Source organism: Acomys minous (assembly GCF_964271855.1).
Source record: "Acomys minous genome assembly, chromosome: 5".
Lineage (NCBI taxonomy): Eukaryota > Metazoa > Chordata > Mammalia > Rodentia > Muridae > Acomys > Acomys minous.
This window is the reverse complement of record NC_140494.1, coordinates 815,537-839,345: the sequence shown is the minus strand read 5'-3', so window position 1 is coordinate 839,345 and position 23,809 is coordinate 815,537. Positions and strand designations below refer to the sequence as shown.

At 40.0% G+C, this 23,809-nt stretch overlaps 1 protein-coding gene across 5 annotated transcripts in view; it reads right to left on the bottom strand.

The window, feature by feature from the left end:
• The window catches only part of RYR2 (ryanodine receptor 2), a 545,494-nt gene that overhangs the window by 69,394 nt on the left and 452,291 nt on the right, over positions 1-23,809 (bottom strand). For 3 of the 5 annotated variants that reach the window (XM_084782769.1, XM_084782771.1, XM_084782770.1), the window contains exons 75-81: positions 23,687-23,721; positions 22,483-22,596; positions 19,638-19,734; positions 16,303-16,406; positions 14,456-14,507; positions 11,816-11,869; positions 10,581-10,604 (exon numbers count right to left, since the gene is read on the bottom strand). In XM_084782769.1, coding sequence (XP_084638895.1) covers positions 10,581-10,604; positions 11,816-11,869; positions 14,456-14,507; positions 16,303-16,406; positions 19,638-19,734; positions 22,483-22,596; positions 23,687-23,721 — 480 coding nt within the window. The remainder of the gene's footprint in view (positions 1-10,580; positions 10,605-11,815; positions 11,870-14,455; positions 14,508-16,302; positions 16,407-19,637; positions 19,735-22,482; positions 22,597-23,686; positions 23,722-23,809) is intronic. The other 2 variants (XM_084782772.1, XM_084782773.1) reach the window with 2 other exon arrangements.

Here is a 23,809-nt window from a genome sequence, read left to right as displayed (position 1 = left end):
CTTCAAATCAAAAGCAACCGACACAGACATTTATGCTGTTACCAGAGAGTTCTCGCCGAGGCTGGCAAATTTGTTTCTTAAATCTTTGATAATATCGTGCTGCAAAAACAAAATTGATCAGGTGTTTTTGTTGGTTTTTTTCCATACTTTAGTTAAGAGCTCCTGTGATAAAAATTTTGCTTCTTAAATTATGTGATTAGGCCTAAATGGAAGCAGAGAAAAAGAAAAAGAAAAGAGGCCGCTGTGCTTCATCTGTAGCCATGCTAACGCCTGAAAGGGTTGCCTTCATGTTTAAACCTCTTCCTGAGAAATCAAGAACAGAACAGAAATGAAACCACACAGACACACAAAACCATACTGTCATTACAACACGGGTTTGAGAAAACAGAAAAAAAAAAAAAAAGAAAAGACCCTTTTGTCTGCTCTTCAGCCATGGTTTAAAATTCATGATCAACATGTGATTCCTCCTTTTAGAACCAACAACCTTTTACTTTTCTCCTGCCACCAGAGCTGAAAACAGAACCTGTGTTTCACAAAAGCCTAACCAACTCCATCTGCAGAAGAAGCACAGGAAGACAACAATGGAAATGATCACTTTGGGGAACTGTCCCCCTAATATTTTCACTAACCAAAGGAGGCCCAGAAAGTTGGAAAGAACCACCCTTCTACCAAACGACAAAGACAACCCTCAGTCATGAAGAAGAGCAATGGCATCCAGACAAGGACTGAGGAAAACGGGCCCAGCCCTCTGATGTCTGTGCTTCCAGCGTGGGTAGGCTGGCTCAGAGACCTGCTCAGACAACTCACAGAGCAAATCACACTGCTGCCGCTGTCATCCTCATAGAAGTCACATGGATACTTGAGCTCAAGGGAACCCGAGAGTTGACAGAAGGGCAAATCAACTTCTCTTAAAAATACACTTCCTAGGCAAAACCCATCTCACATTGTCCGTATCTGACAACAAAACTTCAGTATATATTCAGTAATACATATATATATATATATATTTCTGGGGAAAAACCACCCTAAAAATATAGAAAACAGACTGGACAAGTCAGAAATACTGAAGTAGAAGCAAAACCAACCAACCAACAAAACCAACCAACCAACCAACAGCAACAACAAAAGCAATCCTGCTTGGTGAAGAAAGTTGCAAATTTTCTCTTGGTTCCACTGAGCTTGGGGGTTCTCTCTTCAGGTCCATGTAGAATTATGTTTTTCTGGTACACTGTCTTTGAGAACTGCTTCCAGGTGCATCACTTTAATTTTTTTAATGAGGTCACAAAAGAAACAAAATCTAGATAATTAAGATAGGAAGATGAATTGCATGGGAAGAAATGATGTTTTTCCTTCAAATTGATTGCATGTGAACTTCGCTAAGCAAATTGCAAATTCAAAATATATTTTTTATTCTTTCCTTCCTTCCCTTGTTCCTCCCTTTCTTTCTTTTCTTTCATACAGTATCCTGACATATATATCAATCACAGCTGCCCTGGAGTTTGAGATCCCCCGCCTCAGTTTATTAAAACCACGGATTCCAGGTGTGCTCCGACACCTCCAGCATTTGAGGTAGGTGTTGTAAAACTCTCATACTCAGAGACAGAGAATCTCACGTTTGCCACCCATGTTTGCAGATTCCATTTGCCTCCCTAAGAGTCTTGCAGAAACACCACTGCAGTTTTGTCCTTAATTATTCCCAGGTTCCCAATGACTGGAGGAGAGAACTGGCACCACAACCTGAATGTTCTTTGAGGCAGAACATTCTGGATGCCAAAAGCTACCAAAAATTACCATCTTTCAGCCATTCTAACCTAACTGGTGCCTTTCCAAGATCCACTGGTGTCATAAACCAGACCCCTGATCGAACTGCCTGCCTTGAAGGGAAACACCAGGTATCGGGGACATTTCCTTCCTGTGTAACTTCAGCTCACGGCAAAATGACATCTTCTTTCAGAGACCATCAAGCCTCCTCCTCTGATGGGAAAATGAAACCTTCTGAAAAGGAAATGAAGATACACACAGTTCTTCAGCAAATTTTCTTAGTTGGTAATCGAAATAGTAATGAACTTCAACTGTTTCTTGATCCTTGAGTGAGAAAATGGTACATCTCCAAAAATGTAGATGAGAGCTTATTTTAACCTGAAGACAGCAAGGGCCAGAATGCTTAAAAAGAGGCTTCTCGGTTGCCTGGACACGAGGCAGCAGAGGCTGCAGCTGAGCAATCTGCAACCCATGCTTCGAAACAAAGAGCTCAGTTGCGTTGATTTTCCCCCTCTGTATTTCAAAGATTCCAATAGATCTTCAATTGTTCCTCTTTAAATAGCATGAGAGAGGTATTTATAATCTAAGCAAAGATAAATTTCCAGAAACTGAATTCTTCTTAAGAATGCCTCTTATCATTTAGTAATGTTCCAACTGCAAATATCCTTTGGCGTCTTAAAATATAAGATAAGGTAGAATGTATCACAATCACTAGCAACTAAAAGATGAAAACTAGAAGATCAGTTGTACACACAAAGTGACAAAGACAAAGGGGTTGAAAAGCATAGAGATACATTTGTTTGTTATGCAAACAAGCCAGATTAGCTTAAAGGAAACCACCACCACAAGGGAGAGTCTTAGGCTAGCTATTCTTCAGCTAATTGGGTTGCTGTCCAGCTTTAGGTTGGCCTTTATATAGGGCTGATTTATAGTTATTTTTAAAAAGCACTTAAAAGGTTACAGCTTTACTTGATTATATAACAATGGGGCCTATTGATACATGTTTTCCAATTAACAAAAAACCTGCATGTATTTGCCAATAAAAGAAGTCTATAAGGATGGAATCTGTTGTAACCACAAAACTATCAAATAATTATCATAATATACTTGATGATAGGAATTTGGAAGTATTGAAACATTTTGAATGAATGACAGACAGGATTAAATAGGGTAACAGCATGGTACCATGTAGGTGATATCATAATATGAAATACAAAGAATATCATCTAGTGTGAAAGCTAAGTGACTGGTGCATTGTGAAACTATATTTAGTGACTTTCAGCACAAAGCCAAATGGGGCCTCAGAATTATATTAACACAAGTAAATAATAATTATCAGATGGTATGCTTTGGTTCATTTGATATTGTCTTTCTAACTTGCATTCTCTTCGTGGCTGAACTTTCAAAACATTGTTAACAATTTCATAGAATCCCACTTCTCTATGGGATGAGCATAATTTCTAAGGTTCTCTATTTAACTAAAAACATAAAGGAAAATAATATATGTTGTGGTTCAAAGCATATTTTGCTGAAATAAAAGGTTAAGTCAAAGTCTCGCTAACATTTTCAGACAATAGAACCACCAAGCCAGAAGCCAATGCTCCAGCCAGTGTCCTTGAGGTTCTGGGGCCAAAGTTTATTGCATGGTGTGTTATGACAGTTCACTTCTTTTGGCATCATTTGTACCTGAATCATAGGGTGAATCATGTTTCCCCCTTGAGTCAGCATTTTTAGAATAGTTTAGAACGGATGTGTTAACCAATACAAACCAGCTCAGTTAAAACAGTTTCTAGCATATCTAGCTAGCAGAATTTATTTTCTACCACAAAAAGCTCCATTAATGGGACATTGAAAACTGGGGAAAAAATAACTCTAAAGTCAAAACTTACCAAATTGACAAGATTAAGCCAGCATGGGTTAGCCTGGGCACAAAATTAACTTAAAACTACCTTCATTTCCTACTTGCATTTGTTTAAAGTACTTGAATACAGAAAGGAAATGATATACAACCCTTTCTCTACTGACCAAGCCTGACAAAAGTAGAAAATATAAAGTAATATAAAACCATGGATAGCTCATGTGATGGTTCTTCTCTACTGTCAACTTAAAGGGATTTAGAGTTACCCAGGAGACAAGACCAAAGACTTATGTGTCTCTGGGATGCTTACCACATGTCTTACTGAGAAGGGAAGGCACACCCTGAATGTAGACAGCATCACCCATAGGATCGCAAGTTGAATAAAAAGACAAAATGAGCTGCGCACTAACATTTATCTCTTTATGCTTCATGAGTGGAGATGTGATGTGGCTGGCTGCCTCTATGCCTGCCCTTCCAGATGGACTGTGCCCTTTAACTGTAAGACACAATAAACCCTTCCTTCCACAAGTTCCTCTTGACAGAGCCATGAGCAAAGAGCCTAATACAGATCGTGAAGGTATGAATATCCTATTAATTTTTGGGAAATTGGGAGTTAAAATACCTTTCAGCATTGAATGCCTCAACAAGTTATCCCTTGATTTTTTTTTAGAGACCATAGTTTTATCACCCAAGAGTCCATGGTTCTCACTTCTCAAATATGGTTCTTAATTCTAACCTAGACGGAGTCTGTACAGACAGCGGCATCTTAGATTCTTAGTGGAGCCTCCAGTTCCCTTGACCTTAGAGAAGTTTTCTTAGTGATGTGCATGACCCTTCCATTCTTACAAACCTAGCCTCAGTTGGCACACACAGCCATAATAACCTTGACAGGGCTGTTCAGGACATTTTCATTATGTCACAACTTGTCCTCAAGGAATAAATTCTACTGTATCATTAAATGTGAAAATTCTGTTTCTCTCTAAAGACTTTCTGTTTATTGATCTAATTAACACTTATTGCAATGTCAAGTTGGCTCCCAGAAAGCTTGGAATTAAATGTGCCGATAGTCACAGCATACTGGCAAGATTATGGCATGGGTTTGTTTGTGAATGAAATTTATTGTTGAGATTCTTTCCTTCATGGTGTACAATATTTTTTCTGTCTTACTGTATTATATATAATTACATGATATTTTAAGTATCAAATGAGGAAAAATAAGGATGCATATGTATATACTCAAGTTAACTGTTTTTCATATAATATTTTTACCGAGAAATATCTTTATTCATACCAGCAGAAATTCATCCTCTTTTCAACCTTTTCCAAGTGCTCAGATAAAGAATAATAAAAAATTTGCAGTCTTGATCAAGTACTTATGTGTTAGTAATTGTGAAACTGTCCTCAGAAATGAAAAGAACATGTATGTACAAATAAAAAACCCAGACAAAAATTAAAAATAGATATGACCCTCAGAAATCCAGGACAAAGGTCTTTATTTTAAGAAGCTGAGACACAGAGCAGGCCAGGGTGACCTGCTGAAGGCCACCTAGCACCCAGGTGAGCTGTCAGGTCTCTGCCACTGTATAGACTAGTGTGCAGTCTCTGACAGTTTATAGACTGTACAGCAGGCTCCCTATGTTGTGAAGGTTTCTCTCCACGGACTTCTATGGACTTCTGTGATTTTCTTTAGAGAAAGGAATATCTATAAAACACAACACTAATACCAAACCCTTACAGAGTTAGCCACATGATGGGCAGTGTTTTTAGAGTTCCGCATGTGCTGACTAACTTAATGCTTAAAGCACCCATGTGCGGCAATATCTGTAATTTGTACCATTTTGTAGACAGGGAAATTGAGGATCCAGCTCACATAGGTAGGAGCTATAGCTGGGATTCAAACGACAGCATTTCACCCAAGAGTCTGCACTCTTATTGACTCTGTTCTTTATTATTTACTCTCCATAACTTAGTCAAGGAAAAGCTTTACCCAAGATTATTCTATAAAAAGGCTAGACATGAGGTCAAATTATTATATATATGAAAAAATGGTCACTTCAGCTTCAAGCACATGTTATCTACAGTGTGGAAGGAGTGCACATTTACATGCCCAAGTTACATAAAGTGTGAAGGACTGTACTTCCTGGGAGCTTTCTAGTATGAGGTTTAGCAAGCAATCTTCACCTAACAACTCTCTCTGTCTCTCTCAAAGCCTTGAACTTAACTATAAACCCTAAAGGCCCTATAAGTGACTGTGATTATGAAATCTGGATGCTAGCACAGCAAGCATCCACTAAGGAGACTCCTTCCTGATAGAAAATGGCAGGCTTCAGGGTTGGGCTCTGGATAAGCTGGAGCTAAGAAAGCTCTGGCTCCAGAGTACGTGAGAAAGTCATACCCCACTCTCCACTCAACTGTGGAGAATGTCCTGACCATTGGCTAGATCTGGGTAGGGGTTTAAAGTTTACAGCCTGTATTGTCCTTGGCTGGTACCATAGTTTGAGCAGGACCCCTGGGCCCAAATCTGCCTATCATAATGTTCTTCTTGTAGGTTTCTGTGACCCTCTGGATCCTTCTACTTTGCTATTCTCCCATGCTTCTCTCATCTAGAGTCTGGTGCCCCATATTTGACCATGTCCCCTGGAGGGGGAGACCTGGTAGCACTCAGAGGAAGGATAGCAGGCTACCAAGAAGAGACTTGATACCCTATGAACATATACAGGGGGAGGAGGTCCCCCTCAGTCACAGTCATAGGGGAGGGGAGTAAGGGGAAAATGGGAGGGAGGGAAGAATGGGAGGATACAAGGGATGAGATAACCATTGAGATGTAACAAGAATAAATTAATTAAAAAATTAAAAAAAGAAAGCTCTGGCTTCCTGGGGGTCGACAAGAAAAGTCTGTGAATACCAGGGGGCATGGATAGATGAACTTCTGCTGCCACGTGGGGGTACAGAATTAAACTTAGGTCCTCTGGAAGAACAGCCAGTTAACTGCTGAGCCATCTCTCCAGCCCCTAACTTCTATTACTAAAAGAAATCACTGAAGACATCTTTTTTATTCCTATCCTATCCAGAAGCCACTGACCCATATTCCCATGGCCTCTTTGGAGGCATCCCACCAGTAAACAGCCAGTGCGACTGCTCAGTGGCTATGGTTACGTCTTATATTTCCTTTCTTCCCTCTACCATTTTCCCTGGATCCATGATACTTCCAACCCGAATGACATGTAAGCACACAAGGCTGTGGTTTCTGTTTACTGGGAAACCTGGGCTAGCAACACATTGTATGGGAACGGCAAGTTGATGGTTGGCTACATCAGTGCTCCACCAAACTCCCAGCCATGGACCTTCTAAAAGGTCATTTGTGATGCTCTAATCCGTATAGGAGACATGTGCAACTACCGTTGGTAGGAGTTAAAGATTTACAATTTTCTTGATAAAGGAATTGCTAGATCAATATTTTATATTCACAATCCTACATCTGACTCTTAGGTATTTCAGGGTTCTTATGGCTACATAAATCGACTCAGAATTCAAATTATGTAGTTACTTGGAGCAGAACATCCTATATCCAATTCAATTTTTTAAAACTACTAAGCTATGGAGTTCTTCAAAACCACATCTTCAGAGGGGCCCAGCATACATTATGTCATCACTGGGAAGTATTATCAGCCAATTAGACATTTGTCTCTAAAGTGATTCCTGCATCATTTGTGTATTCTCTGAACCATGAGATGGGGACTGGAACAGGTATTACAGCACAAAAGACATACCTTTAGCTACATACAAGGCACAACCAGAAGAGAGCATTCAAAGCTCCCTAAGCCCTTATGAGAATGCCAGATCTCCACAGGCTAATTTAATTGTTAGGATTCAAGAAATTGTCCTCAATTCAAATTTAATAATAATAACAATAATAGGACCTCTGGAGATACCTGAGAATTTATGAATTGGAACTCAGGAAAAAATGGAAAAGGGGATGTAAATTACTTAGCGTGTAAGAAAGACAGCCTAGAAAATAAGTCCATGCTCCACCCTTCTCACTCACCAGTTCACTTAGGCTTTTCCAATGGGTTATAAAACTGTATTTTAGAACCAAACTACTCCACAGAAATGGGCTTACTGAATTATCTTTTCAAACGAAGACTTTATTTGTAGTCATGTGCACCTGAATGTACATGCCCGTGGAGGCCAGGTGAGGGTATCAGATCTCCTGGAGATCAAGTCCCAGGTGGTTGTGAGCCACCCAGCATGAATGCTGGGAACCTGGCTTGGGTCCTCCGCAGTAAGAGGAGCAGTAGGCCTTCTTAGCCAAAAAGTGATCCCTCAAGCCCAGATGATTCCCAAGTCCTATCCTAAACTGCTTGATGAGAGCAGCAGAGCAGTCAGCATCCGAATGCGTTTCCGTGGAACTTGATACATCTCAGAAAGTAAATCAAGCAATCAGCTGGAATAGCTGACCTCTCAGGTGCACCTGAGAAAGGATACTTCTCCCTTTTCAGTTAATATGCCCACTTTCTAAGATTTAATTGCCCTTTTTATGATTTTAATATTGAAGAACCCACTGCCCTAAAGATAAGAACTAAGTTTGCTTTTATGGTATTAAATGGGCAGCTGCAAAGCAAACAGTTTTGTATTGTGTTAGGAAACAGGGAGCTCATAGTCAGACTTGACAGTTAAAGCAGCTGAGCTTCAGCAGGACCACACCAATAAAGCACATTGGTGACGAGCAGAAAAGAAAAATAGTTGGCATTTTAATCCCCATTTGCTATTTTCCATGATTTCTGAATTTTCTTTTATGAATCATTGAGGAATTTTCTTACAATACATTTCTCAGCATAGCTATTTCTGCACTCTCCTTGACATGTTTACTAAGTACATTATAAAGCGACTGAGTAGAAACTGTGGCTGGTCTTGACGACCCACCAGTGCCTGGGACAAAATTCATGTCCCACACACTTTTTGCTCTTTCTATGATTATGCAACACAATCTGATGTATGTTATCAAAACTTGCAGTCAGTATAGCTTAAAGACAAAGTCCCACAATTTGATTACACAGAAATTATGCCAATCAACCAGCCACCTTGGTGTATACAGTCTGGATAGATCACTAAACGGACCAAGAAAATAGTTGACCAACTGTCTAGTTAAGCTATTTTCCTGGGATTTTTTGGGGGGGAGGGCTTGTTTTTTGTTTTTTGTTTTTTGTTTTACCTCACATGGTCAACCTCAGAGTAAATGGTTTTCATAGGTGAAAGACTGTATACAACTTATTTTTAAACTCTAAAACAATGTAGCAACACTTACCCATACAGTATGCATTTTTAGAAAGAGCAGCATGTTGCTAAATTAGATGTAAATCTTTACAATCACATAGATATCATAAAACTACTAGTGTGTAAGTGAAAATCCCCAAACATGGATGTTTTACTTATGAATGTGTAGCATTCCAGAAGCTTTAAAATCCTGCGTTGGGCTGGTCTGGTCAGAGCTGCTGTCCCACTTCTCCTATTTGGAGATTAACCACTGGGTCTTACTGTCAGATCAACTTGACCATTGCTCTAAACCTAAAGGCAGCCTTCCTTTCTATCTGCCTCAGCTCTGTCTCATGGTTGGTTCTGCTCTACAGCTTGACCCACATCCTACACTCGGAACACCATCGCATGATGATGTCAACCCTTCTGAGGAACATCTCCGAAGCCTCTAAGATTAGGCCTCTACATAAATCCCATTGGCTTTAAGATCTCTAAGTTTGGGCCTCTACATTAATCCCATTGGCTTTAAGATCTCTAAGTTTGGGCCTGTGCATCAATCCCACTGGCTTTCAGGTTTCCCTCAGACTGCATTCAGCCTTCCCAATTATTTCTCTGCTCAGAAACTCCTCATCCTGCTCCATCCTATCCACACCTCTTTGTGCACTGGACACTTGTGCCAACCAGGAAACCAAGTGTTTGGTTAATGTTAGGAGGTTCCTTCCTGTTTCCATCACTTAATAACTCATAGGTGTTCCACCTAAGGTGAAAATCAAAATGTAAGAGGCTAGGATTGGAGCCAGCACTACCTGTTACGAAAGCATCCTGTGTTTTAAAACGTGATGTCCACTATGTGCCATGGGCCATGGTGCCAATCTGATATTGTCTCCCTTTGGACTTTTAAGATTACAAGGATCCAGATATGTTATAAGAACATCATATTTCAGAGCCAAAACACTGCAGTTTGTTTCTTCTCAATAGAGCCTTTATAATAGTCATTTGAAAAATAAAGCCACTAAGAGCATTGCCTCCTGGGATGTTTAGGATCAACTTTCCTGTTAAAAATAGCCATGTGAAAATAAATTTCAAACTTCACAAAAGTCATACAAAATGGAAACATTTTGTAATTCTAGGTCACAGTGTCTCTTATTTGCTAAATTTTCAGATGAAGTATTTAAAATGCCACGAGGTAGGAACAGTCATCTAGAGCCCCTTTCTTTTAATGAAGTGTCAAAAATCAGTCTTAAAATTATGATACATGCACTCCAGGTACTAATTAAAGGACAAAAAAATAGGGAGAAAAGGAAAGGGGAAAAGAAAAAGCCAACCTCACTAAGTGTACCAGCAATACCAGTTACCATGTCTGTTTTAAGAAGACTGGTGTAAGTAACACAAACGTGACGAGGCTCACCGGGGCCCTTCCTGTATGAGACAGTCTCTACTTATACATTTATCCACCGAATGGCTGGACTTACCCAGCACAGTATGCAACTCGAAATCAGTCCAGAGAACACAGTTTCAAATCATGAGTCACTTAAATGACAAGAAGAATAAACCCAAAGAAGGTATACTACACACTACAAACCCACAGAGAGAATCTGAAGACCTTTTCTTACAAAAGAGTCCAAGACTTTGGGTCTAATACACAGGTAAATGCCACAAGAAACTGAAACTCAGACCCAGACAGATACACACATACACATGTCTTTACCTTGCTGCGTTGGGATCCTGTGACCTTAAGGAAGGATGAGGACAAGAAGCAAAATAGCAATAAACAGCTGCTCTGGAGACAATGGGTACCCGCGGAGGAAAACAGTATCATTGGCTGCTGGTGAACTGGTCTAAGTCACCTGTCTCCTTACAGGAGGATGGACTGAAGACTAGAACTCAAGCACGCTAACAAGGACCGTATAGGGAATTAAACAGGGCATTTCTTCTCAGCCAGCAATAGTAATAGGTCATTCTCAAATTAGGTTGTTTGTTTGCTTGCTTGTTTTTTTAATACACTGATTTCAGTGCTGCAGGGATGGCCACAATGATTATTTACGGAAGTGCCATGGAATGGTCTAAATTTATTCCTTGGTTCTGTGTGTTGTGCTTCCACCGTGAATAAAGAACTCATTGCTGGCTACTTATATTTTTCCAGACTTCTAGCTCAAAGTCCATACGTATATATAAACTAACAGGAAGAATCTACTCTCCACTTCCTTCTACTTTATTTCTATTTCTAAAAACAATAAAATAAAATACAGTAAATCAGAAAGTGGTAGTTAGCAACTGCTAGCTAATCTCCTAAGGAAGCGAAAGTACACTGTAAGCAAAGTGGGGAATGAAATTAACTTTCTTTGAAGCTAGTTAACATTAAGCAGTAATTCAAATCATTAGGCACTACTTAAAGGTTGAGAATGGTTGAGAAAATAATCATGGAATGGAATCTATCCTAGAAAAGATGCGCCTCTACTTCATGCAAGCAAACTGCACCATGGCAACCACTTACATATGTATACCGAATGAGTGACCTAATTGGGCAGAAGTCAAGAGGTAAATTGATTTAGGAAAGAACGCACATATCCAATACCAATGGAATCATTAAAAACTTGATGCTATGTTGCTATTCAGTACACATTTTCCTCATGTGTCTATTGACAAACTGCAGACCACAGCATCCCTGAGATGCGAGAAATTTAAAGTGGCCTCATCTCTGTGGCCTACCAGGTGCACTCATTCTGAACATATGGGCTTTACTGTAGTGTTCAACTGCTCTACGCTCCTTGCTTTTGTCTTGCAGACACTAGAACTCAGGTCTGTCCATCCAGCACTGACATGCAATTCTTGGACACATAAGCTGCAATAAGCCATGAAGCAAGAAACACAAAAGTCCGGTTATAAGCTATGAAACAATGCCTCCAAATGGTTAAAAGGCAATTCTAGAAAGATCTATCTTACTTCAAAGCTCTTCACTTCTTCTTCACCATCATCATCTTCTTCATCGTGACAACTCTGATTAGAGAGAGAAAAGGGAGAGGAGAATATGAGCGAGAAACATACAAAACATTTGTTTAACCTGAACTCCAAGTGGTTTGTATTAATGTTTCATGAGCACTATTGAAGCAGAGTGGACATAAAATGTGACAGCATCAGTGAGTTGGCGAGCTAAAATAAAGTTGTATTTTACTTACAAGACTTGACTTTTGAAAAATTCAAGGACCAAATGGCCAATTTCATCCCCATCAGAGATGACTAAGAGGTTCATATGAAGGTTCTCACACTGTGCACTTGACTCAAGTAAACCCAAGTGCAAGCCCTAAGTACAGGGAACCATCTTCTACTTTGTAGTTGCCATTACGTGCATTAATTAACACTTATTGGTGCTGCTATTTAAAATTAGCACAAAGAATATGCATTGACTACAGTAATGCATTGCATTAGCAAGACTATTACAATCCTTTCAAGTTCATTTTTATCATATTTCACCCAAGGAAGGAAGTAATATTTTATTAATAAGATTATTATCTACACATAAAACATACACATGTTGACTATTCCATTCTACTGAGCCACAGGCATATTCTTAGGTAAGTCGCATCACTGACACTGCTGTAGGTTGAGGAGGCAAAGGGGAGGTGGTGTCCAGGAGCAGCACCCAGAGGGAGGAGGGGAGGCAGAGGCCTGGTTTCACCCTGGTGCTGCGAGTCTGGCTTAGCAAGTCACTTCTCTCCATATGTCTCCCTTTCTTCATACTGACCACAAGGAAAAGCATGTGGTTCTCAAGGAAGCAGTATGCTTCGATATTTGTAAAAATATTTGCCCCTTGGGAAAACTATCTGAAAACAGTCCGCATTTAATAAATCACAGCCAGGAATTCAGAACACAATGGTGATCAGAAGAAGCTGGTCACTATCCGATGCCCGTGACAGGAAGAAACTCACCGCCCACTGGCGCTAGATAATGCACCTGTTTACAGGGTTTCTTACATTTGGCCAGTGCTCAGTAACATGTGCGGTTCACAGAGGCAAATGGTGAAGGAGGAGTAACAAATTATGAAAATCACTTGCAATTTGAGGAGATACTGTGTTTTGGGGCACAGAGACAGAGATGGAAGGAAGGGTGCCAAATGGGATCTCACCCCTGACTGCAGGCTAAGTTCGCAAAGGCTTGTCATGGTCTCTGAAAAGTACAGCAGCCATAAGTGAAACTTCACCCTTTCTGTTTGGGACAGCGGACATGAGAATAAAGCTTGTGAAGGGAACGTGGGTGTGTGTACAGGCTTGGGACCCTTGGGACAGTCTCACATGGAGATCTAGCTCAGGAGCCCAAGAACTTTCCTTGTTGATCGAAAAGAAGAACTTCCTCACTCCCTCTCACATTTCAGACTGTACTCACTTCCCACGGGCTGGCACTTTCTCCTGCCCTGGCTCCACTTCATCTCCTGAGTCCTCTGAGGTGGTCACTACACTTACAAATATTTTCAGTGCTTCCCTTGGTGTAAGTTCAGACTTACTCCTCTATAAGCTCACATTAAGACTCTCTCCCTTCCTTTTTTCCTGTTCTTACAGACTTGATCATAAGCTTGAGTTGGCTGCCTTCCTCTCTGGAGTGACATCACTGAAGCCCATAGCTTAAGCTGCCATCTGATTCTGATGAAGTAGAAGAGTGTACTTAGAAGGCACTTAACCATGGAACCAACTCTTTAACCCCTAATTAGCAGTTTTAATAAAACTGTTTCCATTTTCAAGGATTTACTTTATTATTTGTTTGTTTGTTTGTTCGTTTGTTTTTAATTTTTTATTAATTTATTCTTGTTACATCTCAATGGTTCTCCCATCCCTTGTATCCTCCCATTCTTCCCTCCCTCCCCTTACTCCTCTCCCCTATGACTGTTCCTGAGGGGGATTTCCTCCTCCTGTATATGCTCATAGGGTATCAAGTCTCTTTTTGGTAGCCTGCTGTCCTTCCTCTGAGTGCCACCAGGTCTCCCCCTCCAGGGGACATGGACAAACATGAGGCACCAGAGTACATGTGAAAGTCATACCCCACTCTCCACTCAACTGTGGAGAATTTTCTGTCCATTGGCTATGTGAATGTATGTGCATGCAGGTTCCCATAGAGGGCAGAAGTGAGCTAGAGTTACACATAGCTGTTAGCCGCCAGATAGGCGCGGGGACTGGGGCTGAACTCAGGGCCCCCGGAAGAACAGCAAGTGAGTGTAACTGCCGAGCCATCTCTCCAGCCCCTTATTCTACTCCTGTTATTTCCATCACATATTAAACTCTACAAATACATAATGCAAAGCTTTGGTTTTTTCATTATGCCATCTCTATGTCCTTAATGGCTAATGAATGAAAGCCAAATAAAAGAATGTTAGGAAACTGCTGACTCCCTGTTCATGAAGTGCTAAGCAGGAAACCATCTTGACCTATCAAGGAAGTCGGAGCAGAAGTTCCTGAAATCTGTGCAATGCTGGGATCTATGCACCTCATGTTTCCAAAATTTAACAACCGCTTTTGTGTAGATTCCCATTTTTTTTGACAAATAAAAATAGTTTACCTTTATTAAATGTGAAAATCAAGAAAGATTTATATTTACCTTGGCCATAATATCTGCATATGCCATATATAGGAAATCTTCTTCCAGTTTGCTATGAAACCAAAGGGGGAAAGATCAAGTCTTAAGTGGAAGGCACGTCAAACCTATGTAGACAGACTATTCCTATGTAAGGTAACTGCTTGCCGTTCTTCAACATGTATTCTTTACAATTAAACGAACACAAAATTTAGACAACAGTAAGTATTCACAAACAAACCCTTTTATAATCAGAAAACAAAGGCCTTAGAGGTCTTCAGCAAATGCCTCTCCTGACCTTAGAAAACAGGCGCCCTATTGTGGACATGCAAACAAACAGAAGAACTAATTTTCTTCAAACCACGAAGTGTGAAGAAACCAAGGGCAAACTTATTCGGCACAGAACTTTTGCCAGCAGAGTAATATTTGACATCTAATGGAAGACCCAGCAAGTTACAATGTTATTGTTAAAAATAATAAGGTTGCCAGAAACAATAGCTTTTAAAATTAAGAACAAGACAAAATATATTTATTGTTCTTTATCCAAATAAATATGGAAACTACCTATGTGAACAATATAGTTTCCAGGAGGAATGCCTAACATTTACAAATGTATTCTAGAAGGTCCCAACTTCACTTACGAGAAATACCTCATTACCTGACCAGGCCAGACAGCTGTTCTATGCTTATAGGATGAGATGGTTTTGTTAGTGGGAATAATAAGAGAGAAAACGTGAGTGAAAAGATGAACCATGTTTAGTGTTAGGAGGGAGAGGCCCAGATTGCCGTGGCATGCAGAGACCACACAGTGCTGCAGACACCTGTGGGTGTGTATTGACAACTAAACAATTTCCTGGAGTCTGAGGAGAAAGGATGAGACCTGGGGCCAAGGGTAGGAAATCAGAGACGTGTTCTGCGACTTCCACCACATCCCACCCGCAGAGCCTACGCCCTTCAGCGCCCCAAGTAGGGAGAAGAAGCCAAATCCTCTTCATTGCAACTTCTGAGGTTGAATTCATCATGCAACTCTTCAGGAGTTTGGTCTCCAACGCTTCAGTGCAGTGGTAGGACCAGAAGTGAAGGCAAGAAAAGTGGACAGTAACCTTGAAACAGATCTGAGAGATGCTATCAGAGGCCTCCCTCAGCACCTGAGGGCTTCTTAAACCTCATTTAGATAGGAGATGCTCTCTAAAGAAATGCTGAAGGTTACCTTCACTAGTTTCCATGCATTCTTGCAATGGATTTTACTTTCTTTGAGCTATTGTGTTTTATTTATAATGACAGCTTTTGATGAAGGAAAATCTTTGGCAAGAATCAGGCATAATACAGAGTTAAGAAAAGCCAGAATTCCTTGATAGTTTGGCAGAATGAGGTGGTGGTGGTGATTGGTGGGAGAACACATATGCACAGATGGGTGTGTGCATGCAGAGGTCAGAGGTCAGGTTTGCTAGTCAGTGAACCCCAGGAATCAGCCTGTTTCTCCTCCCCTAGTGCTGGGATTACATACATACACCATCATGTCTTTTTTTTTTATCTTTATTTTTTAATGTGAGTTATGGGATAGAGTTTAGGTGTTTGTGATGGCAAGGCAAACACTTTATTGACTGAGTCATCATCTTTCCATCTCCTCACTGGTAGGGTTTAAAGATTAAAAAAAAGAAAAGAAAAAGAAAAAAAAAGAAAAACACCAAACCAAAACAAAAATGGATGCTGATCTATGGGCTTATGTCAGACATATCAAATGATGTGTGAATGACTCCCTATTTGTTGACAAGGACAGGATGTAACTGAGACATAAGTAAGTGACAGATGATACTTAGATGTGGATTTCCCTATCGATGCCTCCCAGGTCTGCTCTTAACCCCCCATACCATTTCTCCGTTAAGGCCGTGCGGCTGAAGAGGAGAATGAGCTGATGGAGAGGGTCGACTCTTTTTGTGGCTTCATCTTCTTCTGGGGGTTCAGCCCCTGGTTTCTGGCAGGGGGGAGGAGGGAGGAAGAGAAAAGAAAAAAGAGAAGAAGCAGGTAAATACATAGCATTTCTTATTTAAGAAAAGTGTTTAAGACCAGCGTTGTGGCTTACATCTGCAATCCCAGCTCTTAAGAGGTGGAGGCAGAAGGACCAGGAAGAGCTACATAGCACGACAGCATTTCAATAACTAAAAACCAAAATGAAGGAAAAGTAAGTGTTCACCAAATGCTGGAGCAATAGGATGGATGGCAGAGAAAACAAAAGAAACATCCTTGTTTCCTTGGTGAGTTGTATGTGTGCCTATGTGTGCTTTGCATAATATATGATCGGGAGGGGTTTTGAGACATGGTGTCTCTCACTGAACCTGGAGCTTACTGATTAGACTAGGCTTCGTGGCCAGCAAATCAGCATATAATATACATGTATGTGCACATACATATATGTATATGTTATATATATATATATATATAACATATATATAAATGTGTGCTGATTGCATTACTGGTGTAAAACAGGAAACGCATTTAACAATTTGATCAAAAACCAGTTGAACTAGGATCACCCACAAAATTTTTAAAGAAAACACTATTCTTATGAGTAGGATTTAAAACTAACAGAAAGAATATTTGTGACCGAGGAGAGTTCAGCTTTATAAAGAGCAAAGCATAGGGGTTAAGAGCACTGATTGCTCTTCCAAAGGTCCTGAATTCAATTTCCAACCACCACATGGTGGCTCACAACTATTTATAGTGAGATCTGATGCCCTCTTCTGGCCTGCAGGCATTACATGCAGGAAGAACACTGTATACATAATAAATACATCTTTTTAAAAAGAGAACAAAGCATGATAATTTATAGTAAAATGTTGTCACATTATGTATGATAATTAAGTCGACACAGCAATATTTATCACATAAAATTTTTTCTTGGCTTAAACAAAAAAATGATAGACAAAGAACACAAAATGGATTGATGACTGAAGGATGTACATGTTTTTTGTTTTTTTTTTAAGTTACTCTTAAAACAAACAAACAAAATTAACATTGGATAAAAACTGAGAAAATTTATTGAGCAATTTTGTTGCCTGTAGAATTGGCTGGTCCTGATTTTATTGAATGACTTAATGGGTTTTATGTCTCCAGAGATATTTTTCCCATTTACCCTCACTTTCCTTGTACATGCAAGGAGATTCTTAACTGTGTTAAAATTGTACAAGATGTCTAAACAGTCTATGGTTGTTTTGTAAAGGCAAATAAAATTCATTTTTATAGAAGTAATAGGGTGGGGCCTGGGTTCAATTGATAAGGTGCTTGCCTAGCACAGATGAGGCCCTAGGGCAGACCCCCAGCACAGCATAAACCATGTCTGGGAGCCCAAGCACGGAATCCTAAACCTCATCAACGTGGAGGCAGCAGTCAGATCAAGGCTGTCCTTGGCCAACTTAGGCAACATAAAAGCCTGTTTGAAAGAGATGGTAAGGGCAACCAGGGTTAGAATTTTAGACATTGCACTGCATTTACTTATTATAGTTCCTGACAATTTGTAAATTTGATAAATGACTTCCAGATAAGAGATCTTTAACTTATAAATCATAACATCTCTGCAGTGCCACAGACTCCTGTGGGACGTGGGCTTTTACATTCATTTGGAAATATAGTTTTTAAAAAAGTAGATTAGCTTATAAAAGATGCTATGTTTCCCCATCCTCCGGGGAGCAGATGTGTGTGTGTGTGTGGTGGGGGGCGGGCGGGTGTGGGGGAGGCAGGTAGCAGCCACCAGACCACAGCCTCCCTTCCCACAAGGCAGATGGAAGTTCTCCCTGCTGAGGGCCTGTGCTTACCCTGACTTCCTCTTCCTTTGTGTCTACCTCACTTATGAAAACACACCTCATTCACTGATCAGGCCAAAGAGAGAAGGAATGGTTCTGTGTTTACGGAATGAGATAGTTTTGTTAGAGGGAAATAATAAGGGACAGAAAACGTGAGTGAAAGAACAGACCATAGTCAAAGTTAGGAGGGAGTGGCCCAGATCGCCATGCCACGCAGAGAGCACGTGGTGCTTCACAGTGAGAGGACTCATACAAACATGTATCATCTGACCTGTCTACTTTTGAAAATTCAGAAACTGTTAGTCTTCAATTTACTTGGTGTGGATAGTTTAGGTTTTTTATCTTGGCTTTAAGGTAGAAAGGGCTTTGAGAAACAGTTTAAGATACTAATTTACTTAGTTAATAAAGCAACTTACACTTTTAATTTTATGTTCTGAATCATTTAGTATTGATAGCTATATCTTTTGGAAAATAAAAGAGTGGGACTATTTTTATAAGCAATAAATGTGGCAAAAATTTAGATTACAAAGTTTCCTAAAGCCAAGTGCAGTAGCTCATGATGGTAATCCCAACACTCTGGGAGAGATGGAAATCCAGATCTCTGTGAATTTAAGGCCAACCTGGTCTACAAAGCGAGTTGAGGACAGCCATGGCTACACAGGGAAACACTGTCAGGAGCCACTCATGCAGGAATGGACTTGAGGCAAGCAAGTGAGCTTCCTGGAGGTGGCCCACCGCTGCACTATCTGTGGTATGTGTGCCCAAGCAGGCAAAATCCCTAGGGACCTCGTCTTAGATTGCTTCTTGCTGCTGTTTACCTGTCAGTGCTTGTATTTGCTGTACCCTTCAGATATATATATGAAGGAATATCGCATGGAATTATAATATATTCTTCATTGCCTATACTCTGATGTAAGTGCTTTTCTCTGCCAGGTAGATTCTGGCAGAATCATTATGAAGATGTTTCTGTGTCCCCTCCTGCAGAATAACTAAATCTGCTAGGAACCTCGTGATCTTTCACTTGTCACTGACACATACACTTCACTGGGATAGAAACTGGCCTGAGTTAGATTTGTGGCTTTCATTCTAGAGATAGCACCATTAATTCTGGTAGGCACTGTAAACACAGACATGTTGGATTAAACTTCCCATGAACCCAGGATATAAGGGAGCCACCAAGAAATGTCTAAATTAAGTATATACCCTCATGTCAAAAAACACAAACTGTTTCATTGTGGTTCCTTATACCTCCCCACCTGGACCTGCCAAAGCTGGGCTTCTGAAAACCCTGTCTCTAAAAACAAAACAAAACAAACAAGCAAAAAGAGACGTTTCCTAAGATAAGTGTGCAGTACAGTTATTTTATTTCAATGCCCTTTTATTTTATAACCCATTAAAAAGCTTACCGCTAAATCTTCAATCAATTTATCCTCAAAATAATGTTCTTCTGTTTCAATCCAAGATTTTTCATATCCCTGAAGAAAAAGATTGACAGCCCGATGCCTAAAGAGAAATACAATGTCAAATAAGAGGATTTTAAAGTATTTTTAACAATAATTTAATAGTACTTTATTACTAGATTGTCTGTGTACTAAAATATAAAATAAAAATAATAAATGTGCTATTATAGGTTGCTGTCATCACAGACAATTCCTTGTGTGAAATAAAAAGCAGTTTTCTCAGATTGCATATTAACTTTTGCTTTAGTCCCAGCTCAGACATTTCTAAGCTCTGTAACATCAGTTAAACTTTCAATTTTCACAATTCTCATATACGCAACAAGTATAATTGTATCTACATCTCAATCTTACCAGATTTAAAGTGAGATAAATGGTGGGAAGCACATTAGACACAGACATCAGTTAAATGGTGGCTATTATTCCCTACTGCGATTCTTGCTAAATAACATAACAAGTACCAACAGAAGAATTAGGCCGTATTCAAGTTAACTTCAGACACAGGATCTGGCCATTCTAGAGTGGAATCTTTAAAGGGAACTTTTCACAACTATGTGAATGAAGATGCAATCTTGGAACCCTGGTTTAAGAAATGTCCACCTGAGGGTGATGAAGTCGCTCTGTGGTTAAGAGCCCTGGCTGCTCAAGCTCGGTTCCCAGCACCCTTGTCAGGTGGCCCATGACCACTTGTCAACTCCACACACACACGAGCACACACACACACACGCACACACACACACACACACACACACACACACCCCACACCTATGACATGGACCCTGTTGCATGCTGTGGATCACTTCACACCTTGCCTGGCCCTAGTGGATGAGGATACGCTCAGCCCTGAAACGACTTGATGTACTGGAGTGGGTTGGTGTGAGGTTCCCTTTTTCTGAGGACAAGGAGAGGGGGGATAGGGGAACGGGGGTGGTGGGGAGGGGTCAGGAGGAGAGGAAGGAGGGGGCCATTATCGGGGTGTAAAATGAATATATAAATTAAAAATAAATTTTGTAAAATGCCCACGAATTAAATAAACCTAACTCTTATACCAATAAAATAAAATAAAATACATCTCGAAAAGATGTTTGCCCATGTAATAAAATAAATCAGTGAAGACTAGAAGAGTCATTAAAACTCACCATGATGCTAATGAGAGAAATGAGTAAGATTTAAATGAGAAAGAGCAAAAGAATAGTAAGTGGACATCATGTTAGAAGTAACAGAGTGATACAATATTTTGAGGGAAGCCTGCATTTAATGATAACATAAGTGTGTTATGAAAGCACAAGGCATAATGACTGCATGGCTTTAAGAAGAGTCTTGAAAATCGGAAATGAACTAACAACATGTTTGGAACACCAGATCACTGTGAATCCCTGTACGTGAGAAAGGCAAGCCAGAAGGCGTGGCCAACTGTGTTTGGAACCTCAGAGTCCCACACATAGCAGTTAGAGTTCTAAACAGACAATATGTTCAGCCCTCAGGGAAATTCAGAGTCAGCTCAGATGTTCCTGAAAATACTTTAGTGATGTTTTTGTAAGACAAAGCCTTTCTCCAATATTTTAGAGGTTTACTGAACAGCAAGGCACTGGTCACTGCCCAGGATTAGGAAAACAGAAGCTTGAAATTATATTGGACCTTCAAGCGGGAATCAGAGAGCAAGTGGCCTGAATACTGGACACAGTGTAACAACTAGAAATTGTAACCTGTGGTCCAAATGGACAGAGGGAAGCTGCTGACTTGCAAGGACATCAGAGACGTTCCAAAAAGAAATAAAGTTGAGCTGAGCCCTGATTGCAAGACATAGATGTGGTGGTTTGAATGAAAAATGGCCCCCACAGTGTCTGGCATTTGGAAATTTGTCCCCAGCTGTGGAGTCATTTGGTGAGCTGTTCTAGGAACTGTTACTGGAGTTGGCCTTTGAGAGCTTTAAGAGTCACACCATTTCCAGTTTGCTCTCTACGCTGTGCTTTCAGTTCAAGATGTGAGCCCTCAGCTTGGTACTCCATCTGCCTTGTCTGTCACTCTCTCAGGATGGACTCTTCTACGTCTGAAGCCTTACACCTACATAAACTCTCATGTCTGTAAGTTACCTTTGGTCATGATGTTTTATCACAGTAATAGAAAAGTAATTGGTACCATAGGGCTATGGTTACTTGCAGAAAGTTAAGAGCAGCCAAGAGCCCAGTGTCTTGGAAGGATACCCAGGAAGCTACAGCAGGTCACCAAGGCAGACTCGAACACACCAAGTTATATCTACTAACAAGTATACTGCTATACTCCCAAGAGAATAGTGACGGCTCTGTAGGATTTCTTTATGTTGTTCCTGTAAGTCGGGAGAGTGTCCTTTCTCTTCTCTGCGTGAGAACAATTATACAAATGGCATCCACAGCTGGCATCTACTGTGATCAACACACCGACAAGCACTCTGAATAATATCTGCTCATCAGTCCTACCACAGTCCAAAGGGGAAGGAAACCTTAGTGAAGTGAGCTAATCCACTTGACCATGCAACACAGAATCCGAAGTCGGAATCTAAGCAACTGAACACCAAAGAATGCTTCCAATCGCACTTACATCCCTCCCTGTGTGACCAGATAGTCTGCAATCATTTTTTAAATGACAGGGCAAGCCATTGTTCTCCAGGTAAGCAAATAAAAACATTCAACAAAGAAAAAACAAACTGATTAGGTGCAAATAACTCTCTCCCATCCTTCTCTTGGATAGATTAGCACCATCACCTATTACTTAGAGAAAAAAATTAATCTCATTTAAACATTTTTAAAAATCTCACCTTGGCAGATTGTACAATGGGGCCATCCGGAAGCAGGCAACAACAGCTCTTTTCCTCTGCTTAGAGAGTAGTTTGTGCCACACAGCCTTCTTTGATCTCTGAGGATGCTCCACCTGAGGTAGAATGGCACAAATAAACATACAATTACAGTGCGAGTCCACCTCCAACAGCGCAGCGTTAATCAGCTGCATCTTTCAAATTTATTTTGAATTATCTAATAATCATTTTGGTTGAGACGATACACTCAACGATACTTAAAGTCACCCAAAGCTAAATTTGAGATGCTTTCAAATGGTACTTAGTAAAATTTACCTATTTCCCAAATAGCCTGTAGCTCCTAAGCCTTGTTATCTTTAAAATCAAAGAAACAGAAAAGCATTCCACATTAAATCAGGTTGCATCATCCTTAAAACTTCTAAGCACTTTAAGATCTTTTTAAGAACTGCATGTATATGTGTGCATATTTGTGCATAGATACATGTACATACATGTGAAAGTGCACATTGGAGCGAATGTACAACTTTCGGTGTCATTCCTCAGTTGCCATCCACCTTGTTTTTTGAGACAAAGTCTATGACTGGCCTAGAACTTACCAATTAGGATAGGCTGACTGGCCAGGTGTCCAAGAGATCTAGCTATCTGTCTCCCTAACACTGGAATTATAAGCACATATCTCCAGGCTCAGCTTTTCAAATGTGGGTTCTGGTGACCAAACTCAGGACCTTATTTCATTTCTCTATTCCTATTTTGGGGTTTTTGGTTTGGTCTGGTTTGGTTTGGCTTGCTTTGTTTTTGTTTTGTCTTGTTTTAGTTTCCGACATAGAAATATACTCATTTACATATCCGTCCAAACTGCTTTTATGTATCTGATAACCACAACTACAAATACCATTAACAAAAAGCCTGCTGCTCTTTAATTAAAGAAGATAACAAGGCTTTGTGAACTCGGCACTAGGAGTAAGCAGCAGGAATTAATCTTATAAAAGTACTAAAATATGTAGCTATTTTTGTTAGATAAGACAAATGAGAATCTGAAAGTTACAAGAAATGATGCAAACAGGCTATTTATTTGAATAATGGTGCTTGAAACTTTCAAGAGAGAAAAAAAGGGAGATTAATCATAAGTATTAGAAAGAAGATAAATTCCCAGTATGGGTTTGTCAATTAATTAGTATTCTCTAGGCAATGGAGCACAGTACTTCCCAGACTGAAATATCGCCGGCCAGTATACTTAGATTTCTGGAAAAAATGAAAATGTTATGTTAGCCCAAAGTAAAGCCAAATATATTATGTTTGCAGTAAATGCTCAGAATATGAATACAGTAAT